Source organism: Parasteatoda tepidariorum, chromosome 2, assembly GCF_043381705.1.
Source record: "Parasteatoda tepidariorum isolate YZ-2023 chromosome 2, CAS_Ptep_4.0, whole genome shotgun sequence".
Classification (NCBI taxonomy): Eukaryota; Metazoa; Arthropoda; class Arachnida; order Araneae; family Theridiidae; genus Parasteatoda; species Parasteatoda tepidariorum.
This window is the reverse complement of record NC_092205.1, coordinates 40,842,058-40,859,563: the sequence shown is the minus strand read 5'-3', so window position 1 is coordinate 40,859,563 and position 17,506 is coordinate 40,842,058. Positions and strand designations below refer to the sequence as shown.

The 17,506-nt window shown below is 29.7% G+C and overlaps 1 protein-coding gene across 9 annotated transcripts in view; it reads right to left on the bottom strand.

The window, feature by feature from the left end:
* The window catches only part of LOC107452551 (putative uncharacterized protein DDB_G0282133), a 66,032-nt gene that overhangs the window by 35,340 nt on the left and 13,186 nt on the right, over positions 1-17,506 (bottom strand). For all 9 annotated transcript variants that reach the window (XM_043046741.2, XM_043046743.2, XM_043046745.2 and 6 more), the window contains exons 5-7: positions 12,919-13,065; positions 7,740-7,844; positions 3,044-3,079 (exon numbers count right to left, since the gene is read on the bottom strand). In XM_043046741.2, coding sequence (XP_042902675.1) covers positions 3,044-3,079; positions 7,740-7,844; positions 12,919-13,065 — 288 coding nt within the window. The remainder of the gene's footprint in view (positions 1-3,043; positions 3,080-7,739; positions 7,845-12,918; positions 13,066-17,506) is intronic.

Below are 17,506 nucleotides of genomic sequence, written 5' to 3'. Positions count from 1 at the left end.
CTCAGATGAAGTAGACCTTAATCGATGGACTGAACGAGGATATATCATGAATAGGGGAGTTCTCTATAGATACTCCCATGATAGTGACTCGGACGAAGCTCAACTAGTAGTCCCTATGCAAGAAAGAGGTCAAATCCTTAAAGAATTTCATGATGCGCCAACTGCTGGCCATTACGGTATAGAAGGTACCCTGGATCGAATCTCCAAAAGATTCTTTTGGACTGGTATGAGAAGATTTATCACCGAATATATTAAAAACTGTGTCGAATGCAACCGCTATAAAGCTTCCACTCAAAAGCCAGCTGGTCTTCTTCAGACTCCTGTACATAATCAAAGATTTGAAAGCCTATCCATAGACCTATTTGGTCCATTGCCCGAAGGTAAAGATAAAAAGAAATGGATCTTCATCGTTGAGGACTGTTCAACTAGATGGGTTGAGCTATTTGCTTTAGCCCAAGCCACAGCTAAGGAGTGTGCAATCACTCTGTTGGAGGAGGTGATCTTGAGATATGGATTGCCTAGAAGAGTTATCAGTGATAACGGCTCACAATTTGTGAGCAGTGTAATGCAACAGCTTTGTTTTCTGCTTGATATTAAGCAATGTTTGGTGCCGGTATACCATCCCCAAGCAAATCCTGTAGAAAGAAAGAACAGGGACCTGAAACCTCGCTTGGCTATTCTTGTTGGCCAAGAGCATAGAAATTAGGTTGACCACCTACCAGTCATCCGATTCGCTATGAACACATCAAAGTGTGAAATGACCGGGTATACTGCTGCATACCTTCAGTTTGGACGAGAGCTCAGGACAGTTCAAAAGGTAAAGCATGATATTCGAACGGTTATCCAAAACGATAACTTTGTCCCTGAGATAACCCCGTATCTCAGAAAGTTTTCTTCTATCCTCTTGACTGTTGGAGATAATGTAGAAAAATCCCAAGATCGGCATAAAACATATTTCGACTCAAAACGCCCCACTTATGCTGTAGGTTCGAAAGTGTGGGTGACTCTACATCCACTCAGTAATGCCAAGAAAGGAATTACTGCCAAATTTGTACCTAAAAGAGATGGGCCGTATCTCATAATTCGAAAGAAGTCGCCCACCTCCTATGAACTTGCCCACCCAGATAAGCCACGTGTTCCTGTTGGGACCTACCACACCTCAGCATTGAGACAATGCAACTCTGATACACAAGCAACAGAACCTATTTTACCTCTCCGAAGGAGAGGCAGACCAAAGATCAATTCTGATTCCTCCCCGGGACGTAACCTCGGAATCAGAGGGGGAGAGTATCACAAACGGGTTGGTCGCTATGGCCTCCGGCCCCGCGCCAACCAACCAAAATCACCATAGTGATATTTTTCCTTCACTTGTTGCTGAGGGTGGCAACGGGTGATTGAGAGGGGGCCATGTGTTTTAAAATGTAACCAAGTAGTGTGTTTTTTTAGAAGGGAGATTTAAAAAACTATCTCCTATAATTGTATGAGGTATAAATTGTGTTTTAACATTTTTAATAAAGTCTTATAACTGAAGCTTTTGAAAGTGTTATAATTACGGATTTTTAAATCGCACAAATGTGGATCACAATGTGAAATTTTTAAATCGCACAAATGTGGATCACAATGTATGATTTTTAAATCACACAAATGCAGATCACTATGTGCAATTTTTAATTCATGTAAATACAAATTGCGATGTGTGATTTTTTAATCACACGAATATGGAAAGCAACATGTGATTTTTAAATCATGCAAAAACCAATCGGGATACAGGATTTTCAAATAGTTTAATCATAACTTTTTGAGACAAATTTTGACCAATGTCGAAATCAATGACTTTTCATGATTTTCAATGACTTTCTAGGTGCACAGATACCCTATAAAGAGATGGCACTACTAGTCTCACCTTTTTCAAAATTTTAGTAATGAGATTTTCCGTCTTGAATTGAAATCAAAATCATTTTGTACTTTCTGTAATTTCGTTTTCATTAGTGTTACCGTTGCATGTAATCTGTTATAAATTATTTCAGTTTTGTGATAAATTTGATTTTTACGCTTTGATGCCCAAGGCTGATCGTAAAATTGTTTTAATGTAAGGCTGGAAAATTATTTTAAGTAGATATTTATCGCAGATATACTTTAAAGCAATAGAGTGAATAAATGTTATCACAGTGTATTTTACGTTAAAACTTGGTTGTCTTGCCAGGAAAACTGGACAACACAGGACATGACATATTTTACCACCAATAGGCCAAGCAAAAAACTGCTAACTGTCAAAAAAATTTTGCATTTTAGAATTTAGGATTGAATTTCCAACAATAAAAAAAGGTTGCTTTTAATAGGTCAGAAATAACAAAAAAAAAAAAAAAAAAAAAAAAAAAAAAAAAAAAAAAAAAAAAANAAAAAAAAAAAAAAAGACTATTAGAAGATAATTAAAAATATCAAAAATGAATCTTTATTACATATTCAATCCCTTTTTATGCCCCACCCATTTAGATGAGTTGTTCTTTACTAGCGCAGGTGAACCGTAATATTGCGGGGTCAATGAAGGGGGGATGTAAAATCCTTCTTTTAACTGAAAAGGGGAAAAAATTATGAAACGGAAATATAAAAAAAGTAAGATAAGTGACTAAGCTTTAAAAATAGAGAACAAAATTTACTACTTTTTACGATAGTGATATTAATTGAGAAAAGTGACTCCCACCAGCCAATCCCTAAATTTTGCACACATTATTAATAAAAAGGAAAATTTAAAACTATCCATTCTTCTAGTTGAGTTTTTCCAAATTCACTTTTATATTTATAAATAGAACACACACACAAATCAAGATGATTAGAACAAAATAAATGTAAAAAAAAGATAAAATATTTTTTGTCAGGAATATCATGATGCCTATGAACTCAGTGTAATAGTAATTTAAAATTCTTTTATTGAAGCCTTGAATCATTTGTATGTTTTATCATTCATTGTATGCCTACATACATTTAATTATAGAGCAGTCCATACATACAAAAGCAAAGTTATGCAAAAAAAAATTATTCTTACCTGTAGGAGCCTGTGCCTGGGTAAGTTGGCAGCGTACTGTGAAGAAAATAATCAAAATTAAAAACAATTGTGGAATAAATTGTTGTAAATTAGATAAAAAGTGAGAAAATTTAATAAAATTAAATAAAAACTATAGATGTTAAGAAATATTTAGCTGTTGATTTGTTTTGTAAAAAATCTTTTTTAATAAAAGAAAAAAAGGAGAGAAATTATAATAGTGTTTCTGGCACAAAATGCACATTATTAATCCAAAAAAATAAATGAATGAATAATAAAATACTAAGTAAAAAAAATAATAATAATAATCTGCAAGCAAACAGTTTATTATCAGCACAGTTCATGCCTTTTTTCACAACATAATTTTGAATTATTGGAGTTAAGTGTAAAAATAAATTTTTTTATTATTTTGCTTTAAAAAAAAATTTCTAAACACAAAGATTCCCCTTTGAGTCCATGAATGGGTTTAATTCATCTACTCCAGTGTTTCCCAAAGTGTGGTACGCTGTTACAGTTTACAGTTTAGCGAGGGTACGCGTTCTTATGCGAAATATCTTGCAATAAACGAAAATTTCAAACAAACTTATTTAAAAACAAAGCTAGCCATGAAAATTTAGGATTACGTATTTTTCTATTTGCTATTTTTTTGCGGAGTTAGCAGTTAATAATTAGTGGTGTCAACAGCCAGTTGTGATTTTTAACTTCTGTGCAATTTTTTTTATAGTAAAAAATACACTCATTTTTTTATTAGTGGTACACAGCGTTACGAAAAATTTAGAAAAGGTACACAAAAGTCATAAGTTTGGGAAACACTGATCTACTCTATATCAGATATATTAATGCTCAGATATAAATGCAGAAATAGTAAAATGTAGGTCTTAATGCTCAAGTGCTCATATTGAATATACTTGAGAGAAAAAATAAACTAAAAGACGTGAAAAACTTTGCAGGCATACGAACACTATTTCAAATAAAGTTGGAAAATGATTATGAGTTTTATGATTTTCGTGTCATACACCGCTTTGAGAATCAACAATGCATGAAACAAAAATTAATTTACTATAAAATTTAACTGCTTTGAAATAAAGTTTATTTAACACTTTACTATTATTTTTTTTTTTTAATTTCTGAAATCTTACTTAAACACACTGGTAATACTCAACATAATGCATGGCATTGAGCTAAGTTAATTTTCAGATAAAATGCACTTATTTGCACCCCCTACAATATCTTTGAATTTTAATATAAAACAAAAACACTATTAAGAAACATTCGGATTCGGGTGTTAATAATCATTCATCTTATTTTAATTTATATATTTTAATTTAAATTATTTTGAAATTAATTAAAAAAGAATTAATAATTGCGATTGAAAAGTTGATCTCAGAAAAGTACTTAAGTGGAACATTGTATGCATTTTTTAACACATTTGAATTAAATTCATCTTCATAATACAAGAAAATTATTCACTTTTTTACAATTATATATTAAAAGTTAAATTAAGGGCTATTATTTGAAAAGTGAATTAAAATAATACCTTATAAAAGAAAAAAAAGGTTTTTATTCTAATTCATATAGTAGGAGTGCACAATCCTTTCTTGAACAAAGGGCCACATGCCCAAGTACCTAGACACGTTGACGGCAATTATGATAATTTTAATATAAATATTAGTGTTTCAGATGCAATTTTTTTAAAAAATAATAAAAAAAAATTTTGTCACTTTATTTATTTTTTTCTTTTCATCAGTCAACTTAATATATTTGTATAAAATCAAATTCTTTTAAATGTTTAAGTTCATTCAAAACTGATAAACACCAAACTGATCCTTTTCAAAAATAAAATATTTCCTTCTCATCAAAAAACAGATTTCTTGAAATAAAATATAAAGATGGGGGGAAAAGTGATGTTTTTTTTTATCATATCACATAATACAAAAGTTTCTTTTAAAACAAATTAACTCTAAATTCCCTTAAATGAATTTTAAAAATAAATAAATAAATATTTTATTGAGCAACATAAATGCAAATGAAAGAAATTGTATGTTGTCTAGAATGATTTAGAATAAAGCTATTGCTCGAAATAAGTTTTCAAATTTACTTGGGGTTTAGTTCAGTATACTCTAAGCCAGTGATTCTCAACCTTTAGTGAATTATAAGAGATTTTATGAATGTTAAATATTAAAACAATTAAGTTCTTTTTCAAGTTACAAAAAATTAGAAACAAATTTCAAAAACAGCTAACAGTTTAAAAAACCAATGTTTAAATTTCACTTGTTTAATAATATTGCCTTAAATATATGGAGGTTTTAAAAAAATAAAACACTTGAATTAAAGTAAAGATACCTACTAGATAGTTTCATTGAATTCAATCAATTCACAGTGTCAATGATAAAGCATATAATGAACATGAGAATTGGCATGAAAAATTTGGTTACATGAATACTAAAAATTAGTTAAGTGCAGTAGGTGGATTACCAAGAATGCAGAAATTTTCTGATTTTGAATGTGAATCATTTAAGTTAAACAAGTATAAGAGTGCTGCTTAAAATTTGTGAATATAGTAAAACTAGGGCACTGTCAGATTTTTTATTTTTGGATGATTGGGATCATGCTCAGGTAACAGGTAGAAATAGGAAAAGATATTATTTATCGGTATTAGACGATTTTTCAAAACTGATGTTTGTATTTTTCATAAGTCACAAATCGGATGTTTATGATATCTTTGCAAGGCATGTAAATCGGGCAGAAAGACAGATATACCGAAAAGTTAAGTCAATTGAAACTGAAAACGGTGGTGAATTCATAAATCAGTTTTTTGAACAGCTGTGTTGGAAAAAACATCAAAAGACAAACGTCTATACACCTCAACAGAATGGGTCAGCCGAAAGGTTAAATCGAACAGTGCTGAATGGACCACATATTATTTTGGCAAAGAGTGGTGTAGATAAAAGTTTTTGGCCAGGTGCAGTTTTGAGTTTCTTTTTACAACTCGAATAAACTGTGTAATGCAGGCGAAACAAAAACTCCCATTGAGCTATACACTGGACACAAGCCTACAGTGCGTCATTTTCAAAGTTTTGGTCCAGAAATGTATGTTGGAACACCAGAAAAATCCAATTTAATAATGCACATTTAGTATTCAAAGAGTCAAGTATCTCAGTGAATCTGACTGAATGATAAAAATATGATATATATTTATAAACACATAACAGACTGTTAGAAAATTTTCAATAATTGATTTTTGTGGTAAGCATAATGAATATTTCTAATTTAATTAATCTTATCCAATTAATCTTGCAGCCACCGGCCGCAAAATTATGAACCCCTATCATAGTGTATTATTTATAAATTGTGCGCCCTCAAACCTCCGACGCTCCCTAGCATTGCAGGGGCATTATTTACACCATTGAATGTAGATTCTATCCATTTTTTTTAAAGTGACAATAGCATTTTTGGTAGTTAAAGCTACATATTTTCCATAACTTTTAAAAATCTAAACAATTAAATGTGACTTCATTGTGTATCGTGAATTTTGAGTCATGCATTTGAGTAATTACTTCTCATTTTGCCCCAATCAATTAATGAAAAATCTACACTGTTTGCCAATTACTATTTTTGTAACTGTTATTACAGATTACCACACTTTTTTTTAAAATCTTAATATTTTAATACGTACTGCGAATTCTGAACCACACATTTGAGTGACAGCTTATAGATCAACTTGATTAAGGTGAGTGAATCCGTGTTTAGTCAAATGCTTTTTCATTAATTATTAATAATAATTAATAATTTCATTAATTATTAATAATATTTCGTTAATTATTAATATGGATTTTAAAATCTCAATGTTTTAGTACAATATTGTTCAGTTTGGCAAACTTCGTTTCAAGAATTTGAAGAATCACTTTATTACGCGCTCAAATTACTTAGAATTCACTTGTAAATTGATGTGGTTTTATCCATCGTATTTTTTGTCAATTATTGAAACAGAATTTCCAGTCTTTTTTTAAGACTACATTGCATTGTATAGGAAATTTCAAGTCACACATTAGAAGGATCACTTTGTTACACACTAGATTATTAATGATTCAACTATAATCTCATGTGGTATTTTTGACAACATTTTGGTTAGTCATTATTGAAACAGATTTTCACACGGTTTTTAAAATCTAGATTTTTAAATGCTACATTGTTTTGTAGAAAATTTTGAACACCACAGTTGAATAATAACTTTTAGATGCCCTCGATTTGCGACAATTTTATTGTCCATGTGTCTTGTCAATTCAATTTTCAACAGCTTCAAGTATAGTTTTGAAATTTAGAGTTCTTTTTTTGTGGTATAATACTATTAAAATCTGCAGATTTCGAATAGAGCTTTAGAATAATTACTTTATGAAGAGCTCTAGTTTCTAGATTTCATCTTAAATCAGCTACTTTTTTCAAAACTGCAAAAGATTTGAGCAGTCTGAAACACAGTGTATGATTTTTTTGCGGTAAATGCAAGACAAAAGCGAAACATAAGAAATTTTTTCGTGTTGTAAAAAAAAAAAATGCAATGTAATCATAAAATTTCTGATTTCATTTTCCCAATTTTTTGATCATATTTAATAGTGGGAATCGAAAAAAATTATACAGAAATTTTATGTGCTGAAAGAACAACATAGTAATATATTATACGCATGTTAATTAAAATAAATACCTTTATGATCTGTAAAGGCAGTCTGAATAAATGTTCTTCTACAGTTATTGCATTTAACAAAGACAGGTTCTTCTATCTCTACGAACATTCCAAGATAACTATCTTCTGCAATTTAATATTAAAAATAGCATAATATTTATAATGAGTACACAATTATATAACTAGATGATAGTAAAATAAATTATTAAATAATACAATATATCAACTTAACAGGATGCATTTTATACTCAGGGGTGGCATTAGCAAAACAATTTTCAAAGAATAATAAGAAATAATTTTATGTCACTAAAACAGACTTATGTATCAGGCACATTCTTTGAAAAGTAAAACTAAATTTTAAGAGGATTATTGTCATATTTCAGGATGCTTTCATTTCTAATTAAGTTGCTTTACTTTATATCATAATTAAAAAAAAAAAAACTTCAAACCTAAATTATCATTATAACTAGCATCTAATATCAGGGATGAGATTAGTCAGAAAGTAAAAAAGAGGAAATCCAAGACTGAATGAATAATTATATATATATACACAAATTTGACAAAAAAAAGAGTGATTTTTAAACTTGTAAACTATATGATTATAAACCACGATGATTAATTTTATAATTGTATGCATATAAATCACATGCATGATTTCAAATTGAGAGAATATGAATCCCGATATGAGTTTTTAAATCACGTTAATATGTAACTCTATTTCGAATTTAAATAATGTGAAAATACAAATCATGATGCGTAATTTTTAGATCACGTAAATATGAATCATGATGCATAATTTTTAAAGCACATATAAATTAAACCGCTGTTTGATATTACAACCGCAAAAACGAATCACGACATTGGATTTTAAGCTCAATACGAATCGCTACATAAGGTTTTAAAAGCGCATAAATACAAATAGCGATATTGGAGTTTTAAATCTCGAGAAGAATCACAATGTACGATATTTAAATTGCCTGAATAAGAATCGCAACGTTCAACTTTTAAATCAGGTAAATACGAAATTGCATAAATTTTGATGCATTGATTTTGATTTGCATAAATACGAATTTTGTATATATGCATTTAAAAATGCATAAATTCAAAACGCAATATCGGATTTCTAAATCTCGTAAATAAGAATCATAATGTACGATATTTAAATAGCGTAAATAAGAATCAAAATGCGCAATTTTTAAATCAGGTAAATAGGAAAATCGACGATTAATATTAAAATTGCGTGAATATGACTCGAGATATTTGCAGAGTCTGGATTTGGGATTCTAAAAGGCTTGTTTGTATTGTTTAGACATAATAAATAAAAATTTACAAGATTCAGCAAATATTTTCACTGCAAATCCACCTCTATTCCCCCCCCTCATTTGCTCACGCCAGGAAGCAGCAACGTCTGAATTACGAAAATACGAACTATCTGCCGGAAGGATAAAAATACGGAAAATCTTATTTTCTGTGCGTAAAAGCGGGGTAAATAGCTAAAATAAGTAAAAATGCGCAAGGGTTAGCAGCGAGGATGTAGTTTTAATTTTTGTTTATCTTTGAAAACCGTAAATAAATATAATCATTTTATTTCAAGGACTGAATTTTTTTTAAAAAAAGCGGGATATTTATAATAAAAAAAAAAACTAAACTTTTAGAGAATCGGAGTTTTTGATAAAAAGGCTGAAATTTGAACAAAAGCGATAAAAGCAGAGGTCCGCTAAAAAGCGGAAAAATCTCATCCCTGTATAAAGGTCAACCAGTTTTATCCCAAGGAAATGATTATTAGAGAAACTTCAAAGGGAGGAATGAGGATTTCAATACTTTCGCTCCGAGGAAAATTAAATTCCTCACAAAATATTTTAACTTGTGCAAAAAAAATTTCCACTGAAATTAGCGGGAAAAATCTGAAGAAAAAAAAAGCGGAAATTTGCGAATCCGCTGAAGAATCACATCCCTGTAATATATTTTAAGGCATAAGAATACATTTCATTTTAAGTAAAAAAAGAAAACTGCATGATGATTTTTATCCAATTATATACTTTAATGTGCACAGGCGATACATATATGAATTGCCTCATGACTACTTTGAGAAACAAGCAAGTCATTAAAGACACCATTAATTATTTTACAATAAAAATTTCATACAAACAAATCTTAGTTCCAACAAACTAATTTTAGGGAACTATTAAGAACACACTTCAAAAATTACAAGAGCAAATCTAATTATAAAATTGTAGTGGACTCTTATTTGTTTCCCATTATAACAACTTTAAAAGAAAGGAAAAAAAACCTTTGATGTAGATTGTTTAATAACCTTTTTACCTATGTTTTATAATAAAACTGTTGCTTGTTATAAATTTCAAATAAGGAATTTATATTTAAAATTACAGTAAAAAGTTGGTATTTATTTTTTCCTTGTTTCTCTAAAATTTGCACTTTTCTAGTTTTGAAAACAGTCATTTTTGATTCTAAATTTTGTAGTCTGCTATCCCAGGTTTTATATATTTCGGTAACACAAGTAGCCAATTAGAACTTAATATCGTCAGGACTAGAGTTAAACCCTAGACTTAGCACTCCCTGCATTGATAAATTATATGCAACAGTCATTTTTACAATATTTTGAGACAGTGCAGCTTTTCCTCATTTTCCCATTCCCTTTTTAATAAGGCCCGCAACTAGTTCTTCACTCTCTTTAACTCATAAATCTTTTGATTACATTCACTAATCTGCAAATCAAGATCATTTTTCTATTTTCTCTCCCAGTTATTATACTTTATATAAGCTTTTTTTATTTTAATATTCCAATACTATTTAAAGTATGATTTATGAAAATCTTTCACTGTCTACTGCAGTATATATATATATATATATGTGTGTGTGTGTGATAAACGAGATAACAGACTCTGTTATTTCGCCAGATGTCGCTCCCCTTAACAAAATGCATCGAACTTTCTCAATGTAAATGAAGAGTTAGTTAGTTGAAGTTGTTTCTGTGTGAAACTGGTAACCTAAGTGGTTAAGAATCTGTGTGACTATGTTATTATTTAAGAATAAGTATAATTATTATTGGTGTTGATCATATGTTTGATTGAATTTATTAATGGTAACCATTTATTAATGGTAACCATATATTGATGTGAATGGTACATTTATTACCCCTAATAAATAATTTTGAAAATTTTTCATTAATCATAGAGGTAAAATAGTATTTTCATTGTGACTAATATTTAGCAAAGCTTAATACAGTGAAACCTCAGTAAATTGGACACTCTCTGGACCGTAAAAATTGTCCGCCTAATAGAGTTGCCCGTTTCCAGGAAGGGTACATTAATAACATAATTTAACGATTTGAATTGCTTGTAGAATAATTGCAATGATATATAAAAAATTAAATATTCCACAATAACTACTCGCAATGATATTTAAACTAAAAAAAATCCTTTTTCAATACAAAAAGAGTTAATGAAAAAGTTTGATATATGTACATAATTCTAGATGTAGCTACAGACAACGAATGTTTTTTTCCTAGTAACACATACATTCCAATTAATCATATGATATCGAATATGTGCTTTTAGTCTTACGTCACTTCCTCAGTAGGTTTAAATCTCCTAACATATTGCTGTGACTTGATAGGAAATGTGGTAATACATCCTTGAATACACAGAAAAAAAGAAAGCAACAATGCATACTTGTAAGTCATGTGCGGCCATATGTAGTTGTATTCACAATTGATCATCTCTCAAGTGTCTGAATAACAGTTTGATTTATATAAACTCTTCAATAAATAGGTTACTGTTCTCTTAAAAAAAAAAAAAAAAAAAAAAAAAAAAAAAAAAAAAAAACAGCTGTGTTAATTTTGGTCTCCAAATCTATAAGAGGAAGAAAGGAATATTCAGTGGCGAGGAGGAATTAAGAGCATTTAAGGCCCCATTTCAGCTTGTGGGGTTTGATAACCAATATCGTCCGGATGAAAAGATAATAAGATGCCACTGTCCGAAATACTTGACACGAGCAGTATGATTTTCTCACCTTTCTTTGATAAGATAAAGGAAGGTGACAGGAGAATGATTGATTCTAGAGTAGTGAAATATCTTAACAATATTTTAAGTTGTGGATAAAGGAAAACATTTAGATGCAGAATGGTAGAAAGTTGCACATTTGCTTTTCTAAGATTTTAAAGCATAAATAGTTTTGTAAAAAAAAATTAAAAAATTGGTGTCCAGTTTTTCAGGCTGAAAAAGTTCCACTTCTTGAAAAATTTGTCAGAAAAAGGCAAATATATTTTCAAATAACTCTTAGTTTTAAATAGTGCAGAATAAACATTCATGAAAATGTTTTTGCTATCCCTCTGCATTAATTTAATTTAAAAAAAACTTTGATTGACAACTGACAAACAAATTTTAATAAGAGAAAACTTTTTCCAATTGTTCTCAATATCAATTTCAGCACAATTTAAATCTGTTCCTTACTTGACAGCAACAATATTGTTTCGTATTGAACTGAATAATACAATTAATTATCAACTTATTTAATTTACTGAATAGCAGAAGTGTTTTAAGTTAATTCACTTTGAATGTACTGCAAAAATGTTTTGAAATGCTTGTGAGTTAGCAATTGAAACCTAATGAAGCACAATGCTGATGGCTCATTTCACAAGTAAATTTATATCTGCTTTATGAACTTATGCTGTATTAAATTAAAAATAAGGCTATAGCATTTATTCGAGTTATCAAGATTTTAGTCCTATTTTACATAAAACTTCCATTTTTTAGAAAGATCAGCACAATTTTAGTAAATTTTTAAGGAATTTGAAGGGTTGTGAAAATTTTTCTGAATTTTAGGCTGCATTCAACTCTTTCTGCAAAAAAAATTATAGTTTTGTGATTTTTATACTGTGTTTTTCTACTAAAAATTTAAATTCTTATAAAAATATTATTTCTCAGAGTCATTTGTTATGAAAATAAAAAAAATTACCAAGAGCATTTAACCAAAAAGCAATAACCAAGAATAGCATTTACTTTGAAGTACAAAATGTAAAAAGGATAAATTTTTTAAAATGAATCAATTCAAATATTTTTCAACATAAAAAACTGGTATCAATTCTATTTTTAATTATTAAAATTAAATGAAAACAAAAATAAAATAATGAAAATAATTATACATGACAGGTATTTTTAATGTGAAATATAATACTTACCAGAAGGAAGAGGGGTTTTTTCCCCAAAGTCATTCTTATTATTAGCAGAATTCAAACCAGTGTGATTTTCATAATTCGTAGAGTTTATACTAATGTTGCTATCCCCATTAGTAAGAGCATCATTTGTATCATCATCATCAGACTTATCTAAAAATAAAAATAATATGAAATATATTTGCAACAATAAGATATAAAATTTCATTTACTTTACAAATCATCTGAGGTGGCAAATTTATTCAAAAGAATAAACTACTAACTAATAATACTAATACTACTAACTAATAAAGAATAACTAATTCTTGGAAATGAAAAATTATAACTATTACGCAAAATTAAATTTGGATTAGGTGGTTGTCTTCTCAGACAGTGAATTATATTAAATGACCATAGTCTTCCTACTAATAAAATAAAATTTTAAATTTCAGTTCAGAAAAAAGTAAAATTATTTTCTCTTTTAGATTTTCTTCTTGCAAGACACGGTTATTGAAATTTATATTTTGCTACTTTGTCGCATGTAGGTTTATCCCTGAAAATGGATGACATTTTGATTAATTATAAATTTTACATCCATTTCAAGCATTGCATTAAGCAGCAATGCTTGAAATGACAGAGCTCTAGTTGTAGGGTCGGTTGGGATAATTATAGTTACTTTAGGCCTTTTTTTGTTTTAATTTTGAGCTTCATATCACCTCAACAAAAATAAATTTCATGTTTTATTCATTAAGGGTGATCTTTTTGACTTTTAAAAATATAAGAAAAACTAATTAACTACTTCAGTTACATAGATAGGCTCTTAAAGTAGTCATAATTACCACCTCTAACTCTCAAAAATTGAAATTTTCAGAAAATTCTGAGCACACATAGAAAGAATAATGATCATCAGCTGATAGATACATATTCTAGAACTATTATCAACTCAGAGTCAGTCCTTCCAAAAAAAAAAAAAAAAATCATGACTAGTGCGTTTTCCCATCTAACCTGTTCCAAGTAAGGGTCGTGATTGAATCCAAATTCATCTGAATGGAAGAAAAGGCAAGCTTTATCTGACAACGTCAAGTTTTTTGCTTTATACGCCGCTTCTAATTTCATGTAAAAATCTTAGACAATTGTGTCACTCAATAAAATTATAGATCGCAATTATAGTCTCCGCAGTCACTTTTGCATTTTTACACTTTCCCCTTTAAAGGTTTTGGAATTTTTCCTCCCCTGCTTCTGCCAGAAATACAGGTGGTCAGCTCCCTTTGTAATTTCCATGCGGGATGCTGTACCTCTAAATTTTTCCTTATTTCATAACTATATATCTACCTTAAATTTTTAAACACTTTAACTTTTACTTTACCTTTTTACTCCTGTCCTAACCATAACTCTTTAATTATCTCTAACTGTAACTCATCTTTAGCATTTTCTTTTAAAAAGACCCCAATTTTCTCACCCTGTTGCATTTGATGTTTGTATGACATAATTATCACAACTCCCGGCTCCGTTTTAAAAGGGACCATTTAACTGCTGGGAAAGATAATCATCTTAAGAACTCTGAAGTTTTCTTCTGAATGATTTTTTGCTTTGGCTCCTGATGTGGATGATCCCCTTAATAGCTCCAAGCTTTTCTTCTAAAATGATGTTTTTGCTATTGCTTCTAGATTTATTCCACTCCCGATTTCCATCACTCCGGCATGATGTTGTCGCTGTCGTTGAACAGTCGACCCAATGTTTTGGGTTTACGACTACTAATGTTCAACTACGTAGCCTTGAAATTTTGAGCCCAATCCAGAAAACAAGGGAACTCCTGATTCAAGTATTGGGAGAAAATTCCCTACGTGGAGGATTTTTCGATGGAACTTACCTGTGTTCGCATTACATGGAGAGGAAGACCACAAGAACCTCACAGTGAGTCTCCCGGCAAGGGGACTCTAACCAATGATCCGTCTACCACTGAAGATATTTTACATCAGTACAGTGGTCGGTGCAAGCTGGGTGCGAAATTTGTTTTGACCAGCTATCGCTGTGATTTGAACACGGTTCACCTCATTGGAAGGTGAACGTTATATCCCCTGAGCCATTGCGGCTCCGGTGTATAGATTGAAATAAACACTATTCAGGGCATAAGAAATAAATTTGTTTTCATCCTTTTGACGCATTTTGAACACTCTAGTTTGGAAATATCATAGGCTCAAGAAATAGAGGGTGAAACTTCACCCACAATTTTGACAGGAGTGAGAAGGAAAAGATTACCATAAGATTTAACAAGATACGTAAGTTCTTGCGTGTCACACTGAAACCCAAACTTAGTTTTTCATTATAATCATTATACAAGATAATGTTTTAAAGTGGTCAGCATCTTCATTGTCTGAACTAACTTTTTTTTAATATTTTGCAGCTAGTGAACTGATTTTGGCATGTCATATTTTCTTTAAGATTTTGGCTGACTCGAATTTCAGTATTTCCCCTATTTACCTGAAGAAGCTTCAGGTTCCTTAAAAAGTAATGTAGAAAACTTCTTTTCGAGTATATTCTATCCATTTTTACGAAAAGTCATTAAATTTGAGTTGATATAAAATATGGTCATAATTATCCTGTTTTTAAATTAATTATAATCATATACTTGTAGGTAATAAATTTTAATACAAACAGAAAATAACAATCAAAGGCCGAAAAAATATCAACGTCTTAGTTATTTACACTTAACAAAAAAAATTTTCTTTGTGGGTTGAAATCAAATTGAATAATATGTGCTGAAATTGTTATTCAAATACTTACTTTAGAATTATTTGAATACTGACTCAATATTTGTATTTAATGTTCTTGAAACTAAATATACAACTTGATAAAAAATATTTAAAAAAAAAATTCTTACTCAAGATGAGAATATTAAAATTAGCGCTAGTCACATTTACTCACTTGACCCTCATTAAAGCATAACCTAACTAGTCGAAAGCAGAAGAAACTTTAATTGAGAATTTAACATTATTTTATAGCATAAACTATGCTGGTAGCAGTTGGGGCGAAGATTTGAAAATGCATTGTCATATAGCATGAAGCAATAGTTGAATTTTATACATTTTAACTAGTTGCCAAGCAATTGCAATTTGAATTGAAAATAAGTTTTTTTTTTATATTATGGAAAAGAATTATGCTTGCAGAAGTCAGAAAATGATTGCCATTTCACATTCAGCACAGGGATCCAGATAAATTCTAAGCTATCATTTTAATTGGAAAGTTGTCAGAATTTTGATTGACTATTCAATTTAATTTCAGGCTTAAAAATTAGCTATTAAAAAATATAAAACAGTGTCTACTGGTTTCTATAATAATAGGTTAGTAGAATGAGCTATTTATTATCATCAAATTTCTAAGAACAAAATAGTTTATTCATATATGATAATATTTAATTTTCTAAGGATTTTCCGAATCTATGACAGTCAGATATCAGAATCATAACTATTTGACAATTCATCAAAAATTGACTAAAATATGATAAAGTATTGGAGATAGAAAAATAAAACTAATTGATTTCATAATGGCTTTTAATATTATCTTGAAAACTTAGAAGATACAATGCAACATCTAATTCAAATTAATTATTTCCAATTTTTTATTTCACATGCATAACTAGGATTTTTTAAGGAAGTTTAAACATATCTGCAAAAAGTGTGTTTTCTATAGAGTTTTTTATTTTTATAACGTCTTTCTTAATTACTTATAGCTAGGGCTGCAGGTTTGTCGCGGCGCGAATTTCCACGAAATTGTCATCTTTTTTCCTAAAATCCGCAAATTTCTCAATATGTCTTGACTTGCGCGAAAATTGCTTAAAATTTGATTTTTTTTTTCATTTTTTATTTATTGTTTTTATTAAACAGAATTTTTTATTTTCCTGAACCTTAAATTGAACATGTAAAATTGATTAGATATTTATATTGATTAGATATTTATATTTAGATTATTAGACATGGTATTTTGCTATTATTCTATAATAGCAAAATGACACGAAAATAGTTCAGAGATAAGAGATAATCACAATCTTGTCAACTAAAGTGGTCTTTCTACACTTAGGGAGGGTAATTACCTTCCTGAAGTCAGTAAGAGTACAAAAGAAATTGGAATCACAAAAGAAGGAAAATGTTATAAATCAAATCAAATTGTTATACATGCTATTGCACTGGGCAATGAAATTTCTACTGCCTTTCTACATATCCAGTTAATTTTTCCTAGGCGGCTTCTTGTGATTTCTTAAATATGGATCAGTTTCTTAGATGAAGGGGGGGACTAGTAGTTAGTAGGGACTTGTAACTAGTAGTTTGAATGTAGAATGCTTGAGTTTTCACAGCAATTACTTCTTAGAAAGCAACTGTCAAGGAATTGCGCGTTGGTGAAGGAAAACCGATTGAGTTTTGGAAATTAAAGACCGAACGCTCCAAATTTGGCGTTGATGCAGAAAGATCGCTTTCTAAGTATAAAAATATATTAAGTGACGAAAGACGAAGGATAAATGAGAATAATCTGACAATGTACAATACTTTGTTCCAAAATTCTGTTCATTAAAATAAAAATATTAATATTGCTTGAAATTCAAAGAAATACTTTTGTTGTG